Below are 26938 nucleotides of genomic sequence, written 5' to 3'. Positions count from 1 at the left end.
TACCGTGTCTAAAGAGAGTTTTTACGCATGATAAAACCTGAAAAAATAGTTATACGTTTACTTTGAGGATTAAGGCGATGGTTTGCATTGATAACAACAGAAGAAAATAGAGGTATGCCTACATGATTATGTATTGCAAAAAAAAAAAAAAAAAAAAAAAAAAAAAAAAAAAAAAAAAAAAAAAAAAAAAAAAAAAAAAATATGTCTATCTCTTTCGCAGTGACTAAATAGAAAAAGAAAATGAAAAGAGAAAGCGGGATGGGGATATAAAAATTGTGGTATCCACTGGTAAAAGGGGTAGCCGTTGTAGAACATCTTTAAACATATTACTCACTACCGTTGCTTAATGTCGTTTACAACTGGAACCCATTGACTGTTAAGTTCGTTAGTTTAAAGAGAAAAATTATGACAAAAACACAAAAGACATAAATTCATTGTTGACCGAAATAAAGAAAGAAAGATTTACAAAAAAAAAATATATATATATATATATATATATACAGGTATCGTATGAGAAATGACCCCACTCTTTACGATAAAAGATAAAAAAAAGTTTGCATGAATTACATTAATTCCATGATAACATATGTGTTATAATTTAATTGCTTGTGCATGCTCATTGATTATATGTGATGTTACCGAAATATACCACAATTCTTCACAGCATTATTAACACTCATAAGTTCCGGTTGCTACAACTATTCAAGACCTTTACGAAACTGGTCCAGAAATGACAGTATACTAGACGAGTTTAATTCCACAATGTGGGTAAGACCAGAATGTCATCAAGGGGCCTTAATTGCCTGCAAATACAAATTGTAAACCATATTAATTCGTCGATAGTCCTTCCCCCCTCGTATTTTTTTATTTGGTGAATATAGGCGATCTATAACGCAAAAAATTGAAGCTCATTATATCGTAGTCTTTTACTGTGAGTAAGGCCTTCTCGCAGTCACTTAGTCACAACAGCTGAAGGTATACGACTAGAAATAAAGAGGATCAGTTTTGTGTTTATAAAGATCATTCTTCATTTCGTTTTTAAACCTAGTCAAGTTATTACAGACTCGATAAAGACTAAAGAAAGGACAATAACCGGTTGAACAAGGTCGAGATGGTAAGATTATGACTGAATTCCAAGCTTTGTATCGTTGTGTCAATTTAGTTTTTGTTAATCACAAAGCATTCCAACAGTAAGATTACTTCGAGTAGATTTTAATGAAGAAAGTGAGACATGCAAACAGCGTTTTTAATATTTTATTTTAAGTGACAAGTGCGACTTAATATTAAGAACGCGCTATCAAAGCGTCTCCGTTTTTATCACACAAAACCACCTTGTCCCTTACTGGGATCAGAATGAATATGCTTCTCAAGAAGCTTAGATTGGATGAAGTAGCCATTGTTTTTTTCTTTGATATTATTAACTCCATCAGAGCTCTGTAATTTCATTCCAGTATATATATATATATCAGGTACATAAGACGCAGATAAAAAAAAGGTAGTTATAACTATTATAATGTCATGTGTGAAGGTCCCAAAAAATTGGTAGTTCATATCGCGGCAACTGCAAAGTTAAATACTGTGATTTATAACCAGATGGATCAACAGAAATAAACAGGCTTTAAAAATAAGAATTCGTATATGTTTGTAAACTGATTTAAAGGCAATGTCACATGGATTAGGGAAACTAAACATTTAAAATGATAATTCTGAAAATAACTTGATTTTAATTGTAAACTGTTAATAAAATAATGAAAGACTCCAAGTTAAAAAAAAGAAACATCTTATAGAAACCCATTATACCCCAATTATTTATATCTGCTTTAATCTCACCATCAATTTTTTTTTTTAAAAAATATGTATAGCATAATTGTTAGACAGTATATAACAAACGAGAATATATCTTGCAAACGCAGGGATTCCAAATCATTGATGATTCATAGTGTTCATTTTATTATCCGAATCCTCGTTATTTCATTCTTTTTTTTTATGTCATTTATAGGCGGTGATAAAGATAATTGCCAGCATTGCTGTTTTTGTTTTATTCTGCTAGTTCCCCCACAAAAGCACTAGAATCTCCTTTCATTTTATAGAGGTTTATGATACCTGTACCCCTAGACTCGAGGATCCGCCAAGTTTAACTATAACTGCTACCCGGGTATCCGTTCCGTATATCCAATTTCAACACTGCTCTAACCCCCAGACGTACGTGTATACCAAATCTCGCTATCTTTTGTAATCCTATATTGCTACTATCGATAACACACTCCTTGCTCATATGATTACTCCTGGTTTAGAATAGATGGGCGTGTAATACGGTCATTCCGAGTGAGGGGTTCATTAAGTAATAACAGTGGATCCCCTCGTCGTCAGATAATAAATCCAAATAGTCAGCTGAAGCGTATATAAAATTAATCCCCAATTATGCCGCAATGATCTATATGCCTCTTGAATATAATTCTGATAGATGTATATCCTGTCCTTTCTCAACTTGATCATCATCGTATTGATCTTTAACAAACTTTAAAAGCACTTCTAATAATACGTTCGATTCCACATCCTCAATTCCAGCTGTCTCCACCACACTATTTTGATCGGGATTATGTCTAAATATCCATATTTGTTGACCTCTTGCGTACAACCCTTTTGTACGTCTATCCTTCAATCTCACTTTTTTTGCTGGTAATTTTAATATCCTCGTCTGCAGATTTGTTTAAATTTTGTTCGCCCAATACAAGCCTTCATGGACAGACCAATGGGTATCTTATTGCTCGTGCGTAGAAGGCATTTGTATTTTAATCCACCTAATCGTAGACTGAGGGAATGGCAAACTGTTGTGGAAGAAGGAGAATAGCTTTTTGATAAAACGACATAAACTTGATCCCGCAAAAACATTCATCCTCATCGTCAACTTGTTGTGTTTAGTTACTATTATTCATAGTTTGCAGGTGGACCATAAAAAAGCTGTAATGTCTTGTTACATGACGGTGATTTATGTTGGTTGTGAATATCCTAAAATGCAATAGAAAATCGTAAGAATTGAATGTGTCGTGGTTAAAAAGAATACTATTATTACAGTTTACGACACGACTTTTACAATACAAAGAATGAGTCAGTGATGGCAGAAGTAATTCCATAAGTTGGTTCTTTGGGATAAAAAGGAAGAAGGTTAATTATAGTGAGAACATTTTTCCTATCTTTTTGCCAAATAATCAATTCCGAGCCGGCTTAATTCGTGCACCACAATTTCTGCTTTTAGCTATTTGCTCCTAATGAATTCAAACGATTCAAGTCATTTTTGATTAAAAAGTAGTTATGAACAGGCTTGAATAACCCCTCAAATCAACAGAGGACGTCTTTGAACAGCAGTCCGGCATCAATGAAGAATCAGACCACAGAATATTGCCACTAAGAATATTCTAAATAACCTGTGACAAAGCGACACGACATGTTATTTTTTTTTCCAATAACAGAGTTGCTAGTTAAATACTACCTTTAAGGCGAGATTTTCCGTGGAAAAGACGTTTATTTACAAGGTGAATTCTAGAATAGAAATACGGTTTTTATTGCAAGGTTGGCAATATCCCTGTTAAGCTGTTAAAAGCGACCAGTCTTATAGAAGACAACTTTACAGATGTCGTGCTGCCAACAAGGAGAAGGTGAAATCAATTTTTATGGGCGAGTTCAAATGAGGCAGTTTTTACGAAGTGGCAGTAAAGAAAAGTGAAAAACAGTTTCACAAAAAAATCGAAGATTAGATGATACTACAATAACAACAAGAAGTATAGAGAAACGAGTTTTGAAAGCAATGCAATAATGGATCACGTAGAGCCAAATAGGCCTAGTCCCCACAGTCTTGGAGATGCTAAATTGGAATTCAGGATGGCGGCTGTTCTAACTGATAAGAACAGAAGGGAAAGTATTGGACATTATGTTCCGATTGTATATGAGTGAAAACCCGGACTGGCACTAGATCTCGACCCAAGGATGATTTGTTAAAAGAAGATGTTTCCGTAAAGGTGCTTATGTAAGACATGATCAAAATAAGGTTTTACGAATGGAGCGAGTCATTAATAACTTGCCTACATATACTGGAGCGATTTGAACTGCCTGTGTTATGAGATCACATCAGTTGGATGGTGTATGTTGATGGATAGTTTAAAAAGATATGCTATATCTACAAGTTTCGGAGGATCGTACTATCAAATTTGGTAGGCTTATGAGACGAGTGCGACAGTATAATTAGAATGATTAAACACGGTACGATCGTGTTCTGCATTTCAAGGAGTTATGCTTTTTATAACAGCACGATCACTATTATTGACCGTTCCAAAAACAAAACTGTGGCTGTATTGATCTTGATACTCTTGAAGAGATTATGGACTTTTGTCAGTCACCTGTTTTTAGCTTCTGGAAAATAAAATCAATGTGACAGGTTTAGTTTACACGATTAGTGTATACAATGTGTATTAGAGTCGACAGGCGTGCTTATAATAATCACGTACATATTTTTTATATATCTGGGATGTGATTTTTTTTCCAAGCCTATGTAAATTAAATCTACAGTGTCGCACTTGATGAGTGTTGATAATCTGTAAAAAAATTGAATATCATGAGTAGACTTCATTCAATAAAAAAAAACTGTGTCGTAAAGTAGGCTTAGCTCCTAATACCAATCACACACTGGACCATTGAATACACCGTGTTGCGGAATTGAAAATTACATAAAGCAATTTTGTAGATATATATATATTTACTCGGTTTACGCGATCGTATAATTCCTGTAGGCTTTGGATGCAATGTAGAACCTTTATCACTTCTATGTTAAAAACTATATTCATTTTTTGCAGGTAATATATTAATAACTTAATAAACATCAATTCTATATCAATCATTTCTTGCAATGCTTAATTTTTCTGGTCAGTTTGTTTTATTTCATTATTACTGGATACGATTATTATATCTACAAAAGGATCAGCATAGTACTTTAAATAGAGAGCTGAACAAAATCATTTGTATTTAAGTGAGTCGTGCATAAATACAACATATTACATAAAAATATGTTTGACATAAAAGTAAAAATAGCTTTTTTAAAATACGGGAGTAAGGCAGTGCTTCGAACCAAGTTATTTTAAAACTGTTTACTTTCAGCGCCATTATCATCACCATTGTTCTCATCAAGTAGAGAATCAAATTTCCAAAAAAAAAAAATTGCTGTCAATAGGGATTGATGCTTCAGGGGCATCATTAGTAGAATTTAATTGGTTTCGAGTCTACGTATTTAATAATAATATTAACAACACACACACATCTAAGCATAAAATTAATTCTTACTGCTGTTCGACTATGGTTACTCTTAATATGTAAAGTGTTCTCGTGGTTGGCAGGGGATGAATTACTACGACATAAAAAAACTTACATAGACAGGCCTGCATGCTTCGCACTACAGCTCTTTTTTTATTGACCATATAAAAATCAGAATTATGTTAGTAAAGGGGTAAAAAAGTCGTATGAGATAGTCATTTCAGAATATCTTTTCTATATTATTTCCATAGTATTATTTCCATAGTAAAGGAAATCCATACTGTTTTTTTCTTGATGCAGTTCAGAAAGAACAAGTATTTGCACATTTTATTGAAGCAATATCTCTGTAAAGTGTATAGTTTCATGTTAAGAACTGTCCAGATACTGTCGTGTCGTATTGACGAAGCACTTTTTAAAACATGTATTTCATTACAGCCTCCAAATATTAATTTCATTGGCTATTTAAATTAATCAAGGCGTCCAATAGAATTAAGAATACAAAGGTCTGTATCATGTTATCCCAGCCGATATCTTTTTTTTTTTTTTGTTTCTTCCTTTATTTTCAAATACAAAATGGCAGGTCGATCACCTTCTCCTTATACAAGAAGACGCCCTTCTTCACCACCAAGAAGAAGCCACGTCAAGTCCGAACCTCGTAGTAATTCCAACAGTCCAAGAAGAAGAAGTCCACCACCACCTAGAAGAAGAGATCGTAGCAGATCTCGTGATAGAGGACGCCGATCATCGCCATCGCCACGTAGAGATTATAGACCTTATGACGATAGACGATCACGCCATCAGCAAAGCGAAGTTGATGGTATTCCTATTTTACCCGGCGAGAGCTTCTCAGATTAGTATGTTCGGGTTAGGATGATTTCCTTGTGCATGGAAGAAAACTAACTATTACTTTCTTTTTTTAATTAGTCGAACTCGTGTAAGAAATCAATCTACAAAAACCATTTGGGCTCGCTCGCCTGAAAGTCCTACACGCTCTGTCTCACCTGAAGACACGCGTAAGTCTAAAAAGAAGCATTCTAGAAAACATGAGTCTGATTCCGAAGAAGACAGCAGTGAAGAGGAACGTCGTCGTCGTCATAAAAAGAAGCACCGTAAATCAAAAAGCCATAAATCCAGTAGTAGTAGTAGACACAGTAAGAAGAGTAAAAAGTATTCATCGTCTGAGGAATCCAGCGAATCGGAAAATGACCGTGATAAGGAAAGAGCTGTTGTTGAGGTTGATCCGTCTCAGTTAGATGCAGTTGAAGACCTCTGGGTAGAGAAAAAAGGTTCGATTATAAAATGCAGGGAAAAATAGAATAGGCAGGGTATTCATCTATTTATTATAGTGGATCTTTTGGATGATTTGGCACCTGTTGGACCTGCACCTTTGATTGAAAATGATGATCATAATGTTAGAGCGTAAGTATATCTGGTACGATAATAAGATTTGGTGATTTAAAAAAGTTTGAATAGTTATGGCTCTGCATTGCTTCCTGGTGAAGGTTCTGCAATGGCAGCTTATGTGCAACAAGGTAAACGTATTCCTCGTCGTGGTGAAATTGGTTTGAGTGGTGATCAGATTCTTGACTTTGAAAAGGCTGGTTATGTCATGAGTGGTAACAGGTACGATTTTAATTTTGAGTAATTGGGGGGATGATATCACTAATAATTTGAAAAAAAAAAGACATCAACGTATGAATGCAGTACGTCTCCGTAAAGAAAATCAAGTTATTTCGGCCGAAGAAAAGCGTCTTGTTTTACAACATGCTCAAGAACAAAAGATGAAGCGTGAAAATGAAATCATTTCTGGGTTCAGAGAGATCCTCAGTGATAAATTTAAAAAGGAAGAATAAAATGCTTAGATTGACGTAATGACTCGTGTATCAATGAAATATTCTCCGTGTGCAAATGTGCAACCCTGCCTAAAAAGCAAAGAGAAAGATCGTCATTTTAACCTGGATAAATCATTTACCCGCGGTTAGCCCTTTCTTAAAAAGCAATTGTCTCAATTCTAGCTTTTTTTTTTCTCTCTTTTTTCTTATTGATATCATATTGCTAAATAAGCAGTAATTTATTTTATTTCTCTTTTATAAAAAATGAAATACGTTCAGGTGTGTAAAGCACTGTACGATTATGAAGCCAGAACTGAAGATGAACTTAGCATAAAACAAGACGACATATTATATGTTATTGAAAAAGAAGACGACGACTGGTGGAGAAGTGAATTAAAGCAGACCACCGGGGAAGAACAAGGTCCTATTGGACTCGTGCCTGCCGACTATTTAGAACAGGTTTGTCTTTTTAATTCTTCCGGGATGATAACAAACTAATGTTAGACACTAGGTGACTCCCATGGGTAGAGTTCGCGCAGAGTATGACTATGTTGCTCAGCAAGAAGAAGAACTTTCTTTTGAAGAAGGTGACGAAATGGACTTGTTGGAAACAGATGACCCAGACTGGTACCTTGTTAAACTCAACAATGGTCAAATTGGTTTGGCTCCAAGTAATTATGTCGAATCCATCGAAGGTGGCCAACAACAACAAGCTCATGTAGACCAACAGGAGGAGGAGGAGGACGAAGACCAATACCAGCCTGCTGCACCTAGTATCCCGCAACCACCCATCATGACACAAGCTCCTGTCACCACACAGGCACCGATTCCTCCTCCTCAAGTCGAGCCTGTACTTTCTCAACCCGTAAGTATTACTATTTTTATCATTTTATTCTATATTTATAATCATCTTATTTAGACTGGTGGAACACCAAGAGAAGTAATTGCTGATGATGCTCAATCTTGGAATGTTCATGAATACGATGCCGCCAAAAAGAAGAAGAAGAAGGGAAAGGGTAACCTGTACATTGGTAACGGTATGCTTTGTTATGGCAGTGAAACAGACAAATCTTTACCAGTTCAACAATACCCTATCTTGGATGTTACAAAGTATCTGTTTGACGGTAAAAACTTGCACATTGAAGTAGAAGGAAATAAGCAAGCCGTATTGGATTTACAAGCTTCTTCCAAATCGGAAGCCAAAGCTATTCTCGTCAAAATCAGTGATTCAACTAGAATTGCTCAACAATCAGCTACTCATTTAACTCAACAACAAAGACAAATGGCTGCGCCTGCTAACCCCATCATGATAGGTGCGCCTGCTCCTGTTGCTGCTGCTCCCTCTCCTCCTCATGTTGCTGCTATCCAATATCAACCTGAAGAAGAGGAAGAGGAATCCAATTGTGTACCCAAATGGGGTATTTCCATTTATTCGTTCACCGCTGAAGGTGGTGATGAATTATCTGTGGAGGAAAATGAACAGATTTATGTTTTAGATTATGAAAGAACAGACGGCTGGTGGCGTATTCAAAAAGTCGATGGTGAAACTGGTTTAGTACCTTCTTCTTATGTTCAATTCGATGATGAGGAGGATGATGTACCTGTTGGTACTGCTGCTGCCGCTGGTCTAGCTGCTGGTGCTGCCGCTGCTGCTGCTGCCGCCGCTGGATCTGCTCATTCCCGTGCCGATAATGTTGAAGAAATTAGAAGGAAGCGTGAAGAAGAAGAGCGTATTTTACAACAAAAACGTATCGCAGAAGAAGAAGAACGTGAATTGCAGAGACGCAGAGAACAAGAAGAAAGGAAACGACGTGAAGAAGAGGACAATCGTCGTAGAGAAGAAGAAAAACGTAGAGAAGAGGAAGAAAGAGAAAGACGTAGACAAGCCCAAGAAGCTGCTAAACGTGCAGAGGCTGCTCGTCAAAAGCAAATTGAAGAGGATTATAGACGCAAAGAAGCTGAACGTAAAGCTACACTTGCTAGATCTGCATCCACAGCATCAAAATCATCCTCCAGTAGTTCATCCAACCGTCATCAAGATCTTCCAAAACCTGACATGTCCAAAATTAGAACTTGGACCGATCGTAGTGGCACATTTAAGGTTGAAGCTCAATTTATCGATTTCCATAATGGTAAATTACGTCTGCATAAATTGAATGGCGTCAAGATTGATGTTCCCGTTGAAAAGATGTGTGCTGAAGATGTACGTTGGGTTGATAATCATACCAAGAATATTTCAAAGGGTGAAGAAGTAACACCCTCCATGCCTCCTCGTCCTCCCCAACAACCACCACAACAAGTCTCTAAACCACCACAAAAGAAATTAAACGAAAGATGGGACTGGTTTGATTGGTTTATGGTGATTGGAATTCCTATGCAAGCATCACTCCAATATGCTTCTGCTTTCAAGGCTGAAAAATTAGATGACAGTGACATTCCTAACTTGACTCACAAGCAAATGAAGACCTTGGGTATCAAGGAAGAGCACGTTCAGCGTATTGAAAGATACATCGAAACTGGCCAACCCGAAGATACCTCTGAAGATGGACCTATCAAAAAGGACCAAAGTCAAATAGAAAAAGATGAAGAGTTGGCTAGAAAATTACAGCGTGAATGGGAAGGTTCTGAATCTGGATCTAAGAGTAGAGGTAAGATCACTTCATATTAATTGATATTAATTACGAACCACTCATACGTATTGGTAGGTGTTTCTGCATCGGCTAGACCTAGACCTACAGTGTCTGCACCAAAAGACATCCATCCTGATTTATTAGACTTTATCGGAAACCAATTGACCTCTACCACCGACAATAGTAAAGGTAAAGCACCTGAAAAGCCTGTGGGTGATTTAGTCGGCTTTAATGACGATGCATGGGCTCCTCGTGCCGAAACAAGTCCTATCGCTACGTTATCCCCCGTCAAGTCTGCTCCTCCTCCTCCTCCTGCCGCACCCGCCGGTCCCACTCCTGAGCAAATCAAGGCTGCCGAAGCTGAACGTAAACGTGTTGCTGAAGAAGAACAAATCCAAAAGATCCAATTGATGAGTTTACAACGTCAAGCTCAAGAACAACAGAAGCAATTGGAACAATTACAGGCATTGACTAAACAACAGCTTGAACTTCAAAAGCAGTTGGCCATGCAAACCGGTAATCAACAACAGCAGCATCAACAACAGTTACAGATGCAACAAGTACAGGCTCAACAGCATCAACTTCAACAACAATTAGCTCAACAACCCTCCCAGCTTCAACCTTCTTTTGCTATCCAAGCTCAACCTACTGCTATGCAAATGCAACAACCTCAGCAAACATCTGCTCCCCGTCAAAGACCTACTCCTACTAATAAACTTAATTCTGACCCCTCTCTTGGACAATGGTTACCTAATCAACAACAACAACAACAACAGCCAATGCAAACCGGATACCAACAGCAACAGCAACAGCAACCACAACAGCAGCAACAGCAACAACCTATGCACACTGGGTTCCAACAACAACAGCAATCTATGCAAACTGGCTTCCAACAACAACCCTCATGGCAAACACAACAGCTTCAACCTCAAATGACTGGATTCCCTGCATCAAGTCAGCCTGTTGGACAAAATTTCCAACAACCTATGGCAGTCGCTACTGTACCACTCTCATCCATTCTTCCACAGCCTTTATTACCTACAGCTGCTGGACAGCATCAAGGTGGATTTAATAATGGACTGCAAAGAGCTCAAACGATTAGTGCACAAGCTACTGGTAGACATTGGGGTACAGCTACACCTGATAATCCATTTGGATCGCCAACACTTTCACCATTACAAGCACAAATGACTGGTGTCCAGTTCTCTACACCAAGTCCCCAAGCATTCCATCATAGTCCTTTGCAATCTCAACAACCCACAGGATACATGCAACCTCAAATGACAGGTTTCCAATCTCAGCCACCTCAACAGCAACAACAACCCGCCAACAGCATTTTCACACCTCAAGGTTCAATGCAATGTAAGTTTTTCTTTTGTGATACGTCCTGTAAACCTAAATATTAATCCCATTCTATAGATGGCCAAAGCGCATTCCCTAACAACCAACGTCCTTGGTAAACCATGAAGTAAAAAAAAAAAGAGAGAGAGAAAAAAAAGAGAAAAAAAAACTTCCATTCTTTATTTTTTTTTAAAAAATCTATTTTTTTGTATGATACAATAAAGGAAAATACATCATCCTTTTGAATAAAACTCAAGCAGAGTTATAAAATTTAGTTCTTCTTATCCTTCATGAAATTCATTGCCTTAATAGCTTCTCTGCTTTGCTTTCTATGGTATTGACGGTTGACAGGTTTGCTCGTCTTTTGCTTCAATTTCTTTTCATCCAATAACTCCCACAACCATTCAGGGTATTCGGAATCGTCTAATGCAACTGGATCTTGGCCATCCTTTAAATATTGGAGACCTTTTAAAACTGTTCCTTTTGGTACTGAAGAAGGCTTTCTGGTATTTGTGGTGGTGGGTTCGGCTACAATAAAAAAAAACACACACACAGTTTAGTTTTTTTTTTTTTTTTTTTTTTTTTTTTGACAAGGGGTGAAGTGACATTATCAGTCGTTTCTTTTACCTGTGGCGTTTCTAACTAATGCTGAGGTATGAAATAAACTGACACGAGGTAAGATGGGTCGGACGTAACAGGAACGTGCAATGGTGCTCAACATGATTACTGTATTAAGGTGGTGTAAAGGAGAGAAGACTGAAGATTTTGTCGGGGTGCCCCTCACTTGGAAAATATCATGTCTGACAGTCACACACGCGGTAAGAATTGAGTAAATATCATTGCACACAGGCATTTCCACCTGTGTTTTTTTGATATTCTGACTAGAAAGATGAGTTTATGCATAGATTTTAGACTTTGTAAGGTCAATAGAATAGTTTCAGTGCATAAAAAGTACATGTCTGAATGAAATTGATGTACTAGTTTTATTAGTTTCTGTCAAGCGACACAACAGGAGCCCTCTCTTGAGGAAAAAGCGTAGAGTGTGTAAAATGTTTATTATTCTATTATTTGTTCGACTTGCCCAAACATTTCCATTCACGGAATAATTTATTGGCGTCCTTTTGAGCAGATTTTCTTAATTCAAGTGACAAACTTGGCATCCCTTTGCTTCCTTTAGCATCAATATCATCATCGTAGTTTTTGAAGGATGAAATGGTATCTGTATTCTTATTTAATACACCCATTGTCACCCAATCCACATCTTTCTTATCCACCTTGTTCATATCAATCAATCCTAGATCGGCATCAGGCGCTTGAAAGTAAGCAACTAAATCCTCTCTTGAAATCACGGTAGCTATCTTGTTATCAATCACACGTCTACAGTGAAAATACCAGTTTAGTTTTTTTTTGTACAGCCAACAAGGAGCAGAAAGAAAACTTACTTGGAAATACTCCTTTTGTGAACACTTTGCATGTAAATTCTTTCTTCAATTGTACTTGCAGTAATTAAGCGATAAACAGTTACAGGCTTGGTTTGTCCATACCGATACACCCGACCAATACTTTGTTCATCATACAATGGGTTCCAATCTTGATCCACCAGGACAATGCGATTGGCAGCTGTGACATTAATACCAATAGCAGCAGCCTATATAAAAAGCACGGGTGTTGTTAAGGTTATTTCGATGCCATTTTTTCCGCTATTTTCTTTTTTTTACCTTGGCTGAAAGAAGGATGGCATGAATATCATTATCATCGTTAAAAGTATCAATGATGATTTGACGATCCTATGTATACAGTTAAAACTCAGAATGATATGCAGATGATGATGATAAACTTTACCATTGCTACAACGGATCCATCCAACCTTGATGATCTGACACCAAAGACAGGGAGCAAGTCTTGAATATAATCTAATTTTTTGTTTTTAATTAGGATCCTCTTCTCTTTGACCTGGGAATAGCTAGCACACTTACCGAGACAGGCTAAACTATGCGAAACAATCACTACCTTTTCACCCATCGCTTTAGATTCCTTTATTAAATCTACAATAAATGACATTTTTCCCGAACATTTCCAGGACTCGATGTCTATAAAAATGTGTGAGTAGTGTGTGGCAGAAGCCCCGTAATTTTAATAAGCTACCTTTATTGTCCAAGTATTCATCGATCCAACTAAAATTAGCGTCTAAAAACTTCGAGAAAACTGCCTCTTCATTATCTTCTGTTAAATCCGAATCCAATACTTCTTTGATAACTTTAAAAGATTCTGCTACTACTTCTCCGTCCTCCTTCACATCTTCTTCTACTAGATCAGATACAATCACAGATTCTACCTCTTCTTCAGGGTCCAGCCTGTTCAATTCATCATCTCGTTTCAATTTTGATCGTCTTGCCATGAACTATGTAACAGACTTGAGTTATTACCTTTGTTTTTTTTTTCTGTTGTTCTTTTACCTTGTGAAAGATTTTGGGATGATTGCACATGGAACGAAGTACGAATAAACTGGTAAGTGGAGTATGCGCAAATCCTGACTTGAGTAAAAAGGTATATCCAATATGTTGAACAGGCGATAGTTTAAATCGAACCAAGTATTCCGTCTTGGAAGGTAATTGTTTTTCCAATATACTACCATCGCGTCTAAAGTTGCATTCGTTCTTTTTAGTATCACACTATTAAATATATATATCTGCATATTTTACCTGTGGGTGACATTAGCCGTCAATAATTGAAGCACATACAGTTTAAAGGCAGCTTGTTCCTTAACATGAAGCGAAGAATCAGAATAACATCGATCAATATACATGCTGAAATAGGCCTTGAACCGAGCTGTAGATCCCAAAAGACCAGGTGCAATAAAATTAATCATATAATAATACTCCAGCAATCGATTTTGAAGAGGATATCCCGTCATACAGATACGTGTTCTTGTTCGGATCTTATTGACATAAGAGGCTAACAAAGAGGAGGAGTTTTTGATACGATGCGCTTCATCCAAAATTACAACGTCAGGACCAGGATTCACCAAAAGGTCGTAAAACTTGTTTTGATCATTGGAATTGCTGGTGCAAAGTAACCCTCGAAATAGATCATAGTTCATCAACAACACACCGCCTTGTGTATACCAATATGTTAAAAATTTCAATCGCTCACTCTTGCTATGCCCAATTTCTACAGTTCATAATATAAGTCTCATCGGTAATCTGGACGCATCCTGAAAAAAAAACAGTACCTGAAATGTTATAAACTTCACCAATTAAAGTTTGGACATCATTGACAGCCCATTTTTCAAATTCATTTACCCAATTCGTAAGTGTGACAAGAGGTGCCAGGATAAGCACACGTTTTCCCTATTGACTGACGGGTTAGTCTATTTTGCGTGCCAGCTTTTTTTTGTTTGGAAACTAACTCTAGGAATATCGTTTGTAGGTTTAGCTTGCAGATATTGATACATGGTTGTTAATAAGGATATCACTTGTATAGTTTTCCCCAATCCCATTGAATGAGCCAGTAAACAACCTCGTTTCTTGACAAATACTCTATCCCACATAAATTGTACTCCTTCCACCTGTCATTTTTGTTATTGATAAAGAGAAAGAAAGAAATCTTTTTATGTTTTGTACCTGGTGAGATTTCAATTGTAATCGAAATAAGGGATCAAGGTTGAATCGTAATTTGGATAAAGCATTTGAGTTTTCAGGCGGTGTGTTGTCTTCCACTTCGTCTTCTGAGTCAAGCGTTATTGTTATTCTCGGCTTCTTGTAAAACTCGTCCAAAAAATCTTGAAGAATCCTCTTTCGGTTTGACAGATCGCTAGAAAATAATGGATTCAGGAATTTCGTGGGTGGACATGCAGATTCCTTCAACAAGAGATAATCACTGTTGATTATGTTGTCCAGGATTTCTCGAGGGTAATTAGACATTATCTTTTAAAGGAGAAAAAAAGGGGTGCGCTTGTTCAAAAAAAAATTGTTTATTTTAAATCATATCTGAAGAACTGATACCATTATTTTGATTTTTTGCTGTGTATTCAAATGCTTCGACTAAGGCCCAATCAGGGTGGTCCTGTAAACCTTTGGAAGGAACAAACTACAAGGGGTGCCCAGAAGCGTGAGTCATGTGTGTGTGTGTTTTACCTCTGTCCAACCTTTAAACAAACCTCGACATCAGTATGGCGATGGCCACTCCAAATAATTTTATAAGTCACTTGGCCTGTTTCGTTCTTAATTTTGCCAACCACTTTCTTAATAGTCTTCTTTTTGTATTTATCTTTGACGGCTTTTCGTTCTGACTCTAACTTTTGCTCTACATCACTTTCGTAATCTTCTTCAGGTGGAACAAAGATTCTTATTGTGTCTGGTCGAACATATTCTTCTCGGATCGATCGTGGCACAACTGGAAGCAACACTGACTTCATGATAGAAGTGGCAATGTTCGGGTATACTTTTTGATTTTTTCTAGATTTATTCTTTACATATGTAATTAGCTTCATGTTCTATTTTATAATTTTTTTTTAAAAAAAAAAAATTGTGTGCGCGTGTAAAAGAAACCTTCATTTACGGAACGACATTTTTTACCATAACTAAAAAGAGTCGTGATTGGAACTTTTTTTTACTGCAATTTTATGAAAAAAAAAAAAAAAAAAAAATATGGCCCAATTAAAATGATTTACTTTCATTCTAATTGTCTCATCAAGGTTTAAATGTCTCATCTGCACTATCTTTAGGTGGCTGGGAAGTATCTTACACGACTTGAGAAATACAATCTATCACATGAAAAGGATCGTTTAGGCTTAAGCGCACATGGTTTCGGTCCAGACTCTATTTACATGATCTGTTTGTATTTACCCAATGTCGTAACCATGTCATCACATACGTTATTCTGGATAAACACGCACTCTCTCTTCTTATTTCGCGTGTGAAACTTTGTTAACTAGGTTATACTGCCACACACCTTGTTATAATCCTTTTGATAAGAGTATTGGACAAGAATTCTGCCAAAAAGATCACTGTTACATAGTACATAGCAATAGCTCTGGAATTCCCAACTACACAAAATCAACATCAACTAATATGCAGATACATACAAACGAGCTGTAGTCGCCTATTGTAAACCATAGTTTAAATTATAATTACTAAACTAGGTTTTGGCTGTTTCAAATGGGAGTTCTCTATGTATCTATCAAAGATAACCTATAGATCTAGATTGAAAGTCCTTTTATTTTGGCATAAAGTGAATCATATACAAATTAAATTCAAGTTTGCCTGTACGAAAATGATAAATTCAAGACTTATAAATTATTGAATTATAAGAAATAGTCTGACGGGGTAGAATCATCACTTCTTATTCTCTCTAGTTTTCATGCAAACTAGTTTGTTATTAATGATAAAGGCTCTTTGATTATATGCTCCCACTATTAGAGAGTACTCCCTTATACAGGATGATTTTCTAATCTCAGGCTGTGATTTGGAGATAATTTACTTGTGTGATGGCTACATAAAAGCTAAAATCAAGTATTTAACCTTTTTACTGGCCAATCATATTATTTTTTACTTCCGTCAAATCTTGTGGGATGCCACTATTCCATTTTTTGTGAAGTAAAATCTTATGAACCCAACAAGGTAATGAATAGGTCTAGATTTAATTGTTGGTATATTGATTATCGAATATAATGCCTTATATTTCAGAAATATGTTAAAAAGAAGGGCAATAAAAGTTTATTTATGGTACGCCAATTGAAATATTCCAAGAAAAAATGGAAAAGGGGATCCTTATTATAAGGAAGGATTGAAATAGATTGTTATCCGGGAGTATCAAATGGGAGCGTGGATTGGAATTAGACATTAATATCTTGATCAGTTAATGGTTTATATTTCAGTGCTGGGTTGCTATTAATTGTTAAGTAGATTATAGGCTGGATATATAGATAGTCTGTATATATCATCATACTCTACCTCCATATTGAACAGTGTGAGGTCGTAACCTGTGTATAAATGTAAAGAGCAGATTAATTTTAAGTTGGTGATTTAAAAGGGGCAGTTACAATATCATTTTAAATCAGGACAACTAACCTTCTACTAACAATGAATACGCAATACGGTGTTAAACACCAAGATCTATTCGAGTGTCGATAATAAGCTTCAATTCTTTATGGATTTTAACATAATCAGATTTTAGCTGATTTGATAAGTTTCCAAAAGGTTTCTTTACTTCGCAACTAAAAATATCAACCTGTTTTTTGTCCGGGAGGTTAGGCATTATCAATGTGTCAGGCTCATACGAGGAGTCACAAATCATCGCCTTATCGTACCTACATGTAGTAAATGAAGGATAACAAGAGTAGCTTTCTCGCTTTATTAATAATTTAAAATACATACTTGAAAATCTCGTACTCTGGCTTATATAAAAATGCTGGTAATAACAATGGGGAGATAGCTTGCTCGAAAAATTGATTCTCAGTGATTGATGGTGAGGTATTCCATTGCTTGAGGTGATTATTGAACCCAATCAACACATCCCCGGTTGGGGTGTAGACCAGTGCTGTCAAATGACTCATTGGGAGCAACAACCTTTTAAAGATTAACATTTTAAGATTTGATGTGCGATTTAAATGGAATACACTTACCAGCAACTCTTCTTGATCAAGCTCTCTTACGATACTAACATCTTCCGCAGCAATTTCTCCTGAATGTTGAATACCGTATTAGAGATCATCAGTGCCACTGAGCACCACTGTCACCGAGTATCACTATTGTACTTGTATCACAAATCATGTTTTCTTACAAGGGCAAGATAAAGTATTGAATATAGAGGATACCGCAATAATTGTGAGAGGAGCATAATACGATTTACATCGACAGTAGTCCCATAAAAATGATTAGGTGTATTTTTATTAAAGACTACTAACCCAGCATCATCAAAGAAAAGGAATCGAACAAATTGTTTTCTACTAACTCGGATTTTGGTGGTGGTGGTGCCGATGATGTTTCCATCATCATCCAAGATGGGAAAAGGCCAGGCACTATCGACACTCGTACTTTCTGACGGACTATAACACCCACCGAGATGGGCTACGTTTCACATTAGTTATACAAGTTATTTGTATGGAGCTTGTTTTTACTTGTTCATTGTCATTGTCAATGCCTTTTGTTGAGTGAAGTATGGAGAATTCCTCATCATCAAGCTGATCGATTTCAATAGACTAGAGTTAGTCAGCTTTAATTATAAATAATGAATTAAAATAATGGACGTTTTACCTGTTTTCCCTTTTGTTTTTTCAGATTTGAACTCTGTTGATAAGATATAAATCTTATTATTAGCTTTAGACTTTCATAAGAAATTAGGAATTTTACATACTTAATCTTCATAAAATCTTGTGCCTATGTTATTATGGTATAGGTCTCGTTCAATTATTTGTTCTTCGACTGATTTTTCCAGAAAGAACACTGATGCTGGTCTTGAGTTTATGAACTTACAAATAAGTTATTAACCAAAACTGAATATAGTACCTGATTTGCATGGAGAGCAAAAATTAAGTAGAACCAAAAGTGACACTGTTAGAACTTGGATACCATATTATTATGAACGAAAAAAATAAATTAATGAAGAACTTGATAGTTCTAGGGAGAATATTAAGCGCCTTATTGGGTCAGATGTAATAACGTGGTGATAGTAAATAATCAACATGTCTTTAAATTTAGCACTTCCATACTGAGTATATAAATATTAGTCAGAGGGATCAACAGTAATAAAACATCAAATGACAAGAGTAATATTTTTGCTCGGGATCTATGATTAACTTTTATATTATTATCCATCCTTAAGATGATGTGGCAACTAACTTTATTATTATACCTATGATATCCTCGACAGTACCTACTAACATTTATGTGTTAGTTTGGTCTTACCATGTTGAATGTTTCTTCGTTTTTCTTCAAACTGTAACTACTTTCAAGTCGTCAGTGCACGCTTTACGCTTTTTACAGTTTTTAAATGCTGATTGTACCGAGTTTGTTGCTTTTTCAAGTCAAACTTTTTAAAGAGTTTGTTAGAGAGGTATGGGCATTTTTGGGAGATGCCTGGATGTCCTGTAAATAGGAGCCCCGTCGAACGTCTAAAATAGACAAACAACAAACCGAAACATGTTTAAACATGTGTGATACGGCCAAAAAGACACATTGACATCTATGACAGCAAAGTATATTACCTCCACTGATAGAAATTCTGGCCAAGACAAGCCTGCCAGTATGATTACACCTGTTTATTGTGCGATCCCTGCTATTTACAATGCGATCCCTGCTATTCACAGTCTGTGAGTTCCAAAAACTCAAGAACCCTGCCTAGGAGGTCACCCTCCTATAGCAAAGACTAGCCGCAGCCGCAATATCATTATAATATATCTTTTTCAATTTAGCTTCTTTTCAAAGAAACAAGAGTCACTACTAAACAAACCTTTTTACGTGATCGGTTACTTTCATACGATAAAAGAAGTATGTTAAGGGAAAAGAAAAGGAAAAGAATAAAGTGTGTGAACCAGCTTTATTTATAGGCTGATAAACAAGCTTATGTCAGGATGATTTAATTGCTTGTTTCATCTTTCATAATGTCTGGGCCTTTATTTAAAATAGAAACACTTGCAAAAACCTCCCAAGCAAGTCATAAATTGGTTGTTGTCTATCTGCTTTCCAGTAGTAGCTTGTAATGACAGTGAAGCAGATGTTATAAAAAACAAAAATCGATCATCCTATGAAGTTTAGACGATATGGCATGTCAATCGACGTAAAGACTTATGTGTAGACCATCACGTGATACAAAAAATACATTTTAAAAATATGTGGAGGTCTAGACATTTCCGTTTCTTAAAGAAAAAGGCAATTTCCCACATTGATTTGACTGTTCTCCCATTCATGTAAAACCTGATATGTGGCTTATACGTCCTTTTATGTCTTTTTTTTTTTTGTTTTATTCCCCGCGACACTCTTTTACTTGTTATGCCTGCTTTTCTCGTTCAGTTTGCTCAGGTAAGTGGACAGTTCTCTTGAAGACAATAGCAAGGACTAATGAGTTTCCTGTAGTCACACGACGAGTTCAGACTTCCCGAGTTCCTTTCTCTTGCCAAACTTGAAAAAGTCAAGGTCACCTATGATGAAAAAGATTACAAGTTGGACGTAAGTTTTTACCCCTTTTCATGGTCCCATTCATTAGAAGAAGGCTAATTTTATATTGTAGAACCCATTCTTCAAGGTTCAGTTAGACTGTAAAGAAGATGCTCAAAAGCTTGTCAAGAGAGCTATTTTAATCAAGTACGTCTTAGTTTGATATGCAGTAGTGGGTAGAAGAAACTGACTGTTTATTATAGACATATCTTTGAATTATGGGGTGAAGGCAGTAGTTATGATCAAGTTCACAAGCAAGTGAAGGAAGAGACAAAAGACCGTTGGAACGACTACATGACGTGTTCTTTCAGATTCACCGTATCCGCCTTTGGTTCCACCATCACCTATAAAGAGCAATTGGATATCATCAACTCATTCTCATACCTTGGATTCGAAGGACCTATTGATATGAAGAATCCCGATGTTAAATTTCACGTTTTGGCTGATTACGGAGCTGAACACGGTACAGAAAGAGATGCACCTATCTATATTTATATGGGTATCTTGGTTGCTACCGGTAGTCGTGATCTTGTCAATCTTTACAACTTGAAAAAGAGAAAGTACTTGGGCACAACCTCCATGGATGCTGAATTATCACTTGTCATGGCTAACCAAGCCTTGGCTGCACCAGGAAAAATTGTCTATGATCCTTTTGTTGGTACAGGTAGTTTCCTATTCACATGTGCTCATTTCGGTGCATTCACCATGGGCTCAGATATTGATGGAAGACAAATTCGTGGTAAAGGAAAGTCGGGTGTAAAGACGAACATCGAACAATATAACCTTCAGGGCAGAGTTTTGGATGCTCTTGTGTTTGATATCTGTCATAATCCTTGGAGATCTCAGCAATGGTTGGATGCCATTGTCACTGATCCTCCATATGGTGTTCGTGCTGGTGCCAAGAAATTGGGTAGAAATGACGGTAAAGAATTAGCTTTGAGATCATATGATGGTGTTCCTATGCACACACGTGAAGACTATTATCCTCCTACAAAACCTTATGAAATGTCAGAGGTCTTGACAGATCTCTTGAACTTTGCCGCCGAACATTTATTATTGGGTGGTCGTTTAGTCTATTGGCTTCCTACCATTGTGGATGAGTATTCCAACATGGATGTGCCTCAACATCCATGCATGACTCTTATCAGTAACAGCGAACAAAACTTTGGTCTTTGGTCTCGCCGATTGATCACCATGGAAAAAATCAAGGACTGGTCAAAGAAGGATGAGGCTATTGTGGAACAAACCATCGTTTCTGATTCTGATAAAGCAGAGATTATGGAGAAGGGTCAAGAAGATCCCAAGAGACCTGGTCACTTTTTATTCCGTGAAAAGTATTTCAACTTTGGTCATTAAAAGAAAAAAGAAAAAATGTACATACATCTACTAGAATAATAAACACACACAAAAAAACCTTATTTTATCGTGTAATCACCTCTATGTGATAGAAAGAGAGAATATGAGTAAATGCGTGAAGCACGGTGCCTGTTATTTATATATACCTCCAAGATCCTCAAAATCCATTAAATCGTCTTCATCATCCATGCTTAAACCAACCTCTTTTTTGATTTCCTGGATTTTCTGCACAACAATTGGGTTTGCCATGTAAGTTTCCAAATGAATTTTATGCTGACTTGTAATTTTGGATTGCATTGTATTTTCAGCGTATTTGATACGTGCTGATTTCAATGTGTCTGCTTGACAGTCCAGATTATGGGATAATACAAAGACCTTCTCGTCCTTTTGCTTCATCCCACTAGGGAAGCACTGTGACCAAGTATAGAGCAAATGGTAGCATTCCTCAATTTGACTCACCCAAGCATGACACAAGTTGTATAAGCGACTGCAGATACCCATGTACACAATAGCCATAGATACAAAATGCTCCAGTCTTAACAAGGTAGAATTTGCTCTGAAAGTTTCAATCAACGCAATTTTAAGCTAGAGTGAGATTGTTTAGTCTATTTGACTAGATCACCCATTGAAAATACCCACCTTATCAAGTAACAATGCAGCTCCAATTAATCTATGCATGGTATATTGAATTGACTCCTTGGAGGGTATATAATTCCAATTTCCAGAACAGCTTTCTAAACTATAGAAAGTTATGTGTTATTTCGCCTGTCAAATAATTTTTTTTTTTTTACAATTTAATAAAAAATTTTCTTTTTACGTTTTAGCGTTCCAAAAAGACTTGTAAAGTCGTTCGATTTCATCCTCTATAGCCAATTTTTTTAAACGTTTGGCAAGACGACGAAGTTCCATGCCTCGTTTAAATCGATGAAAAGGTCGATGCTGGTTCACATTCTTGTAGTGAAGTCGGTCTAAAACTGCTACTTCCAACCAAAAAGGTTGTCTATTACGAAATGTATCTAAATGTCTCTGTAATGCTTCTAACTGAGCTTTATGATCAATATCGATTTTCTTATTTATGCGAACGTCAGAGAGTGTTAAATTGTTGGGTAATGGTGGATCCAGTAATGTGTAGTAAGGTGGTGGTGTTGGTGCAGACATTTAAAATAAAAAATAAAAATATATGAACAGAAAGGAAGAGGCTTTGAATAACCGCGCTTTTTCTTTCCTGTACATATTTAAAAAAAAAAATGAAAGACGTGACAGCCAGCGAAGGTACCTTTTATTGTTTTAAATAAGCAGATTGAATACGATGGACTAATGTAGTCATGGTACCGACAGACGATTCCAACCTGCTCATTATAATCATCGATACCAATCCGTTTGCCTGGGAAGAGTGCTCGAAAGCAGAGATCCCGCTTTCTTTAGACAGTGCTCTGAGTCAGATTCTGATATTCATTAATGCTCATTTAGCCTTAAAGTATAACAATAAAGTGGTGGTTATTGCAAGTCATGTGGGACAATGCAGAATACTTTACCCCTTGGCAGACAATGAGGAAGCAACCCTAAGTTTAAACGGCAATAAAAGAAATGCCAACATGTACCCTCATTTTCAAGTGGTGACGGATCAAATTGTGTCGAATTTACAGAAACTGTTATCAGACACGAGTGCCGAGTTTTTGAAGAAGGATATGGGAGCTGCTCCCACTATCACCGGTGCCTTATCGATGGCCTTGTGTTATGTCAATCGAGTGGCAAAGACAGACGAAGAAGGGCATATTAAACCAAGAATCCTTGTTTTATCCGTCTCACCCGATTCGGCTTATCAATATATCCCACTGATGAATTGTATCTTTTCCGCACAAAAGGCGTCAATTCCTGTGGATGTGTGTAAAGTTTATGGTGAAGAAACCGCATTTTTACAACAAGCTTCGAATATTACAGGTGGCGTCTATGTCAAAGTAGAGAATCCACAGGCCTTGTTAGAATATTTGATGATGGCTTTTTTGCCTGATAACTATTCACGAAATTATCTCAATTTACCTAGTCAAGATCAAGTCGATTTCAGAGCGGCTTGTTTCTGTCACAAGAAAATTGTGGACATTGGATTTGTTTGTTCTGTTTGTTTATCCAGTAAGTGCATAAAATATGGGAAAGATCTCACCCTTAACATATCTTATTAGTCTTTTGTAAATGGTCACCTGTTTGCTCTACTTGCAAGTAAGTTGTATTGAACAGGACAACAATTATATCACTCATACTAACCTGTTTATATTAGAACAAAATTCGCTTTTAGACCAATCGCTCATCCTCTTTCACAAAACAGTAAATTGAAACCTAAATAAATAAAAAATAAAAATACAAATGTTTGTCGGCTTTTGATTGGTTGCCAAATACAAAAGGGGAGATATAAATATACAAAATATAAATAATTTCTTTTTCTTTCATCTTCAATCTAAATAATAAAAAATGAGTCATCAACATGGACCTGGTTGTAATCACGGGCCTTCTAACGGAAGTGCTCCTCAAACTATTCAAGTAAACGATGCTAATAAAGCACCCGCCTTGTACAAAAATACTGCTACCTATCTCAAGGATGAAAAGAAGTCTGGTTTAAAGGCAAGACAAGGTGTCTTCAACGGAAAAAGATTTGAATACTTTAAAGGTAAAATATAGAGGGATATCACTTATCACTGATGGTTATATGTATTAATCATTGTTATTAGGCAAGAGAGGTATCGAAGCTTTGTTGAAGGAAAATTACGCTAAAGTTACATCAAAAGGAGACACAGTACCCAAGACACGCGATGAAGCATTTAATATATTGAATGATTTGGGTAAATATGGGTTTGTTTTACGTGTTGACCGTGGTGAATCTATTGGTGGTAAAGGATCTCCACGTTTGTTACAACCTAATCCAGTTCAAGAAATCAAGGAAGATGGTTATTATATGTGGATTTGGGAAGGATCTCGATTTAGATTATACGCGGGTGCTGCTGCTTTAGTTGCTACTATCCTTGCTGGTGTGCTTTTCCCACTCTGGCCAAACTTTTTGAGAATGGGTGTTTGGTATCTCAGTGTTGCCGTCCTTTGTTTGGTCGGTGTATTCTTTGGTATTGCCATTGTACGTCTCATTCTTTATGTCCTCACATTACCCGTCTTACCCCGTGGTTTCTGGTTATTCCCAAATCTATTCGAAGATGTTGGCATCATTGATAGTTTCATTCCTTTATACGGTTTTGATCCAGTCAAGGAAAAGAAAACCAAGAAGAGCGACGTTACAGCAGCTCAAGTCGTAGAAAAGTCCGAGTAAATAACAAGTACCACTAATAATAAAAAATTTCTACATTTTGCATACCATCCCCCACCCCTTTATTTTAAATCATATCCTGTAGCATAAATAATACTTTCTGTTGCAATTTTATATCATTAGGATCCTTGGTCACCTTGAATAAGGGAACATTTAATTTAACAAACTCTTGTTGCAAATAGGTCACTTCTTTGTCCATATCCTTGATAATTTGTAAATCCAATCCATGTAACTCTTGATTCATTTCTCTCTCTACCATCTAATCATTCTCATCAATATTCTATCACAAACTATCGTTAATCACGTTACCTGCAATTCGTTGGGATTATTACTTTTCACGCCAATTAATTGTCTATATACATTAAGGGTAACTTCAGAATAATACCTGTTACGCATTCATTTTTTACGTCTTACTTTGCTAATATACTCTCCTTTTGTTTGCTATATCTTGCCTTGATGGATTCTCGATGAGAATACAGCTCCTTCTCCTTATTATCCTGTCTTTCTTTACACTTTTTCAGCACTTTCACCAGATCTGTCTCTTGCACCATTTTGCCAATCGTGACCAACACTTCGGGTGTAATGGTCGTTGCATTCTTTAATTTATCTTCAGACTTTTTCTTGGTCAAGTACTCATTTCGAACTTGATCAATCACGCTCTGGCTAATGTTGGATAAGTCGAGTCCCGAACTTAGTGCCGGTGCTTCTACGGATGTTGCAGTCGCCGCTGGTGCTGGTGCTGGCGGTGCTACGTTGGGTGTCACTATATCTTGTCCCTAATTCAAACCGTTCGTAAAATTATTTTCTTCTTTGTCGCCATTATCCTCACCTTGAGCAATGATAGAATCTTGTTGAAATCCATAGGTGTAAATTATGTTAATAAGAAAGAGAGAGAGAGAAAAAATTATTCGGCCAATGAATCTTTACAACTCTGGACTATTGTTAAACCAGATACACGCACTCCCCTCCATTACAATCATTTTTTTATTACAGCAACGTTATATGAGTATGGCATTGGTTTTATTTTTAGTTTGGATAATATGTCCCTCGCCAATTTTAGTGAATGTGGTGCTTTAGACAGAAGCATAAATTTATACATAGGCATTTCATTCAATAACAGATATGAATAGCACTACTCTTTGATACTTTACTTATGTAAGCTTTTATAATGTATGACATCTGGCGTATATGTTATCTATAAGGTCAGACAAAAAGGATGTCAATTAATTTGATGTTGTCAACTATAATAAACTTTTTGATTATCATCGTCGTAGAAAAATAGTGGAACAAAATGCAAAGTTATTCTCGATTATTAGGGGTTTGAAAACAAAGGTTCATATATGGTTTCCCAGTAACCATATAAATGTGATTTCTTGTATAAGGAGTTTTGAAATAAGCCTAATCTTAGTACTTTTAATCACTTTTGCTGTAAAGACAAATGGGCTAGGGGAAAAGTGGCGTCCTGAAAATTTAAACAAGCACACTACCATCATTTGTAATTTAAAAACCCATTTATGCGCATCTCTTTTAAACGTTTGAAACATCTCTGAGCTGCACAACTATAGCTTTGCATTATCGCAAAAATGGTCAACAAAAAAGAAACATATTCTTCAATCCACTTATAGAATTGTTCAAAAGTAACGAGGAGGTGAAGAAGCAAATTTGGAATACAAGTAAAGTAACATAAAGACCCGTATCTGTCAAATAAATGGAGATGACCTGAGCACATAGCGCCTCGATTTGAATAGCATGTCCAACTGCTTTCCGGGAATCACTTTCCACAATCATTGATTTGAGAATGCAACTCATATATGGGTCAAACGTTATTATAAAAATTCTGATATTTAGTAACTATATCGAAAAAAAGGAAAATCCGGATGGCATCGTATCCATGGATATGAGCATAAATAATAAAAACTATGTATGGTTATAAAACTCAGCGCTGGGAGGCATATCCTACCTTTAAGAGTAGCTAAAAACAGATAGCACTCGCAATCATGACCTCCACCCAAAGAG

General features: G+C 36.5%; 10 protein-coding genes across 10 annotated transcripts; 6 read left to right on the top strand and 4 right to left on the bottom strand.

Annotated features, from left to right (window-relative positions):
• Positions 1-5509: 5509 nt before the first annotated feature.
• Positions 5510-7313, top strand: EV154DRAFT_453569 (ras-induced vulval development antagonist-domain-containing protein). The gene is made up of 5 exons (XM_051597292.1): positions 5510-6155; positions 6226-6587; positions 6648-6720; positions 6775-6924; positions 6986-7313. Exons 1-5 carry the CDS (start codon positions 5875-5877, stop codon positions 7152-7154), a joined length of 1035 nt encoding a protein of 344 aa, XP_051450835.1. The 5' UTR covers positions 5510-5874; the 3' UTR covers positions 7155-7313.
• Positions 7314-7317: 4 nt separating this feature from the next.
• Positions 7318-8467, top strand: EV154DRAFT_134107 (SH3 domain-containing protein; the record flags this gene model as incomplete). Its single annotated transcript, XM_051594037.1, has 3 exons — positions 7318-7592; positions 7645-7998; positions 8053-8467. Coding segments are annotated over exons 1-3 (964 nt in total), but the record flags the coding sequence as incomplete, so codon positions are not given.
• Positions 8468-11299, top strand: EV154DRAFT_134108 (uncharacterized protein). The gene is made up of 4 exons (XM_051594038.1): positions 8468-8971; positions 9364-9781; positions 9839-11125; positions 11183-11299. The coding sequence occupies exons 1-4, from the start codon at positions 8825-8827 to the stop codon at positions 11221-11223; spliced, it is 1893 nt and encodes a 630-aa protein (XP_051450833.1). The 5' UTR covers positions 8468-8824; the 3' UTR covers positions 11224-11299.
• Positions 11238-11852, bottom strand: EV154DRAFT_474542 (mitochondrial ribosomal protein L37-domain-containing protein). The gene is made up of 2 exons (XM_051597962.1): positions 11732-11852; positions 11238-11632 (listed from the first exon to the last, which is right to left on the bottom strand). The coding sequence occupies exons 1-2, from the start codon at positions 11823-11825 to the stop codon at positions 11376-11378; spliced, it is 351 nt and encodes a 116-aa protein (XP_051450832.1). The 5' UTR covers positions 11826-11852; the 3' UTR covers positions 11238-11375.
• Positions 11853-12039: 187 nt separating this feature from the next.
• EV154DRAFT_531176 (P-loop containing nucleoside triphosphate hydrolase protein) lies at positions 12040-15056 on the bottom strand. Its single transcript, XM_051603809.1, has 11 exons — positions 14728-15056; positions 14514-14672; positions 14337-14454; positions 13807-14275; positions 13561-13744; positions 13250-13505; positions 13081-13194; positions 12947-13017; positions 12823-12891; positions 12547-12752; positions 12040-12481 (listed from the first exon to the last, which is right to left on the bottom strand). Exons 1-11 carry the CDS (start codon positions 15025-15027, stop codon positions 12169-12171), a joined length of 2259 nt encoding a protein of 752 aa, XP_051450831.1. The 5' UTR covers positions 15028-15056; the 3' UTR covers positions 12040-12168.
• Positions 15057-19989: 4933 nt separating this feature from the next.
• EV154DRAFT_133997 (S-adenosyl-L-methionine-dependent methyltransferase) lies at positions 19990-21699 on the top strand. Its single transcript, XM_051594036.1, has 4 exons — positions 19990-20124; positions 20179-20271; positions 20333-20406; positions 20463-21699. The coding sequence occupies exons 1-4, from the start codon at positions 20095-20097 to the stop codon at positions 21613-21615; spliced, it is 1350 nt and encodes a 449-aa protein (XP_051450830.1). The 5' UTR covers positions 19990-20094; the 3' UTR covers positions 21616-21699.
• A 48-nt stretch (positions 21700-21747) lies between these two features.
• On the bottom strand, positions 21748-22293 carry EV154DRAFT_540864 (uncharacterized protein; the record flags this gene model as incomplete). Its single annotated transcript, XM_051604448.1, has 2 exons — positions 21748-22200; positions 22255-22293. The coding sequence occupies 2 exons, from the start codon at positions 22291-22293 to the stop codon at positions 21748-21750; spliced, it is 492 nt and encodes a 163-aa protein (XP_051450829.1).
• Positions 22294-22940: 647 nt separating this feature from the next.
• On the top strand, positions 22941-23957 carry EV154DRAFT_488101 (TFIIH subunit Tfb4/p34; the record flags this gene model as incomplete). Its single annotated transcript, XM_051599060.1, has 3 exons — positions 22941-23745; positions 23796-23832; positions 23891-23957. 3 exons carry the CDS (start codon positions 22941-22943, stop codon positions 23955-23957), a joined length of 909 nt encoding a protein of 302 aa, XP_051450828.1.
• A 103-nt stretch (positions 23958-24060) lies between these two features.
• On the top strand, positions 24061-24942 carry EV154DRAFT_531165 (translocation protein Sec62-domain-containing protein). Its single transcript, XM_051603808.1, has 2 exons — positions 24061-24277; positions 24339-24942. The coding sequence occupies exons 1-2, from the start codon at positions 24082-24084 to the stop codon at positions 24923-24925; spliced, it is 783 nt and encodes a 260-aa protein (XP_051450827.1). The 5' UTR covers positions 24061-24081; the 3' UTR covers positions 24926-24942.
• Positions 24943-25827, bottom strand: EV154DRAFT_531163 (uncharacterized protein). The gene is made up of 4 exons (XM_051603807.1): positions 25752-25827; positions 25337-25698; positions 25232-25274; positions 24943-25181 (listed from the first exon to the last, which is right to left on the bottom strand). Exons 1-4 carry the CDS (start codon positions 25782-25784, stop codon positions 24990-24992), a joined length of 630 nt encoding a protein of 209 aa, XP_051450826.1. The 5' UTR covers positions 25785-25827; the 3' UTR covers positions 24943-24989.
• Positions 25828-26938: the final 1111 nt, after the last annotated feature.

The sequence above is a fragment of the Mucor mucedo genome, assembly GCF_025094135.1.
Source record: "Mucor mucedo strain NRRL 3635 chromosome Unknown EV154scaffold_222, whole genome shotgun sequence".
NCBI lineage: Eukaryota > Fungi > Mucoromycota > Mucoromycetes > Mucorales > Mucoraceae > Mucor > Mucor mucedo.
The sequence above is the reverse complement of the archived record's forward strand: the minus strand, read 5'-3'. Positions and strand labels throughout refer to the sequence as shown.

Coding starts and splice junctions, on each gene's coding strand:
- EV154DRAFT_453569 (XM_051597292.1), top strand. CDS start 5,875: ATGGCAGGTCGATCACCTTCTCCTTATACAAGAAGACGCCCTTCTTCA. Junction 6,588..6,647: donor CCTCTGGGTAGAGAAAAAAG/GTTCGATTATAA, acceptor TATTTATTATAG/TGGATCTTTTGGATGATTTG. Junction 6,721..6,774: donor GATGATCATAATGTTAGAGC/GTAAGTATATCT, acceptor AAGTTTGAATAG/TTATGGCTCTGCATTGCTTC.
- EV154DRAFT_134108 (XM_051594038.1), top strand. CDS start 8,825: ATGTTGAAGAAATTAGAAGGAAGCGTGAAGAAGAAGAGCGTATTTTAC. Junction 9,782..9,838: donor ATCTGGATCTAAGAGTAGAG/GTAAGATCACTT, acceptor ACGTATTGGTAG/GTGTTTCTGCATCGGCTAGA. Junction 11,126..11,182: donor ACCTCAAGGTTCAATGCAAT/GTAAGTTTTTCT, acceptor CCCATTCTATAG/ATGGCCAAAGCGCATTCCCT.
- EV154DRAFT_474542 (XM_051597962.1), bottom strand. CDS start 11,825: ATGTTGAGCACCATTGCACGTTCCTGTTACGTCCGACCCATCTTACCT. Junction 11,633..11,731: donor ATTAGTTAGAAACGCCACAG/GTAAAAGAAACG, acceptor TTTTTATTGTAG/CCGAACCCACCACCACAAAT.
- EV154DRAFT_531176 (XM_051603809.1), bottom strand. CDS start 15,027: ATGTCTAATTACCCTCGAGAAATCCTGGACAACATAATCAACAGTGAT. Junction 14,673..14,727: donor TACAATTGAAATCTCACCAG/GTACAAAACATA, acceptor CAAAAATGACAG/GTGGAAGGAGTACAATTTAT. Junction 13,195..13,249: donor TGAATACTTGGACAATAAAG/GTAGCTTATTAA, acceptor ACATTTTTATAG/ACATCGAGTCCTGGAAATGT.
- EV154DRAFT_133997 (XM_051594036.1), top strand. CDS start 20,095: ATGCCTGCTTTTCTCGTTCAGTTTGCTCAG. Junction 20,125..20,178: donor TTCTCGTTCAGTTTGCTCAG/GTAAGTGGACAG, acceptor AGTTTCCTGTAG/TCACACGACGAGTTCAGACT. Junction 20,407..20,462: donor AAGAGAGCTATTTTAATCAA/GTACGTCTTAGT, acceptor TGTTTATTATAG/ACATATCTTTGAATTATGGG.
- EV154DRAFT_531165 (XM_051603808.1), top strand. CDS start 24,082: ATGAGTCATCAACATGGACCTGGTTGTAATCACGGGCCTTCTAACGGA. Junction 24,278..24,338: donor AAGATTTGAATACTTTAAAG/GTAAAATATAGA, acceptor CATTGTTATTAG/GCAAGAGAGGTATCGAAGCT.
- EV154DRAFT_531163 (XM_051603807.1), bottom strand. CDS start 25,784: ATGGATTTCAACAAGATTCTATCATTGCTCAAG. Junction 25,699..25,751: donor AGATTCTATCATTGCTCAAG/GTGAGGATAATG, acceptor GGTTTGAATTAG/GGACAAGATATAGTGACACC. Junction 25,275..25,336: donor AAGGAGAGTATATTAGCAAA/GTAAGACGTAAA, acceptor TAATGTATATAG/ACAATTAATTGGCGTGAAAA.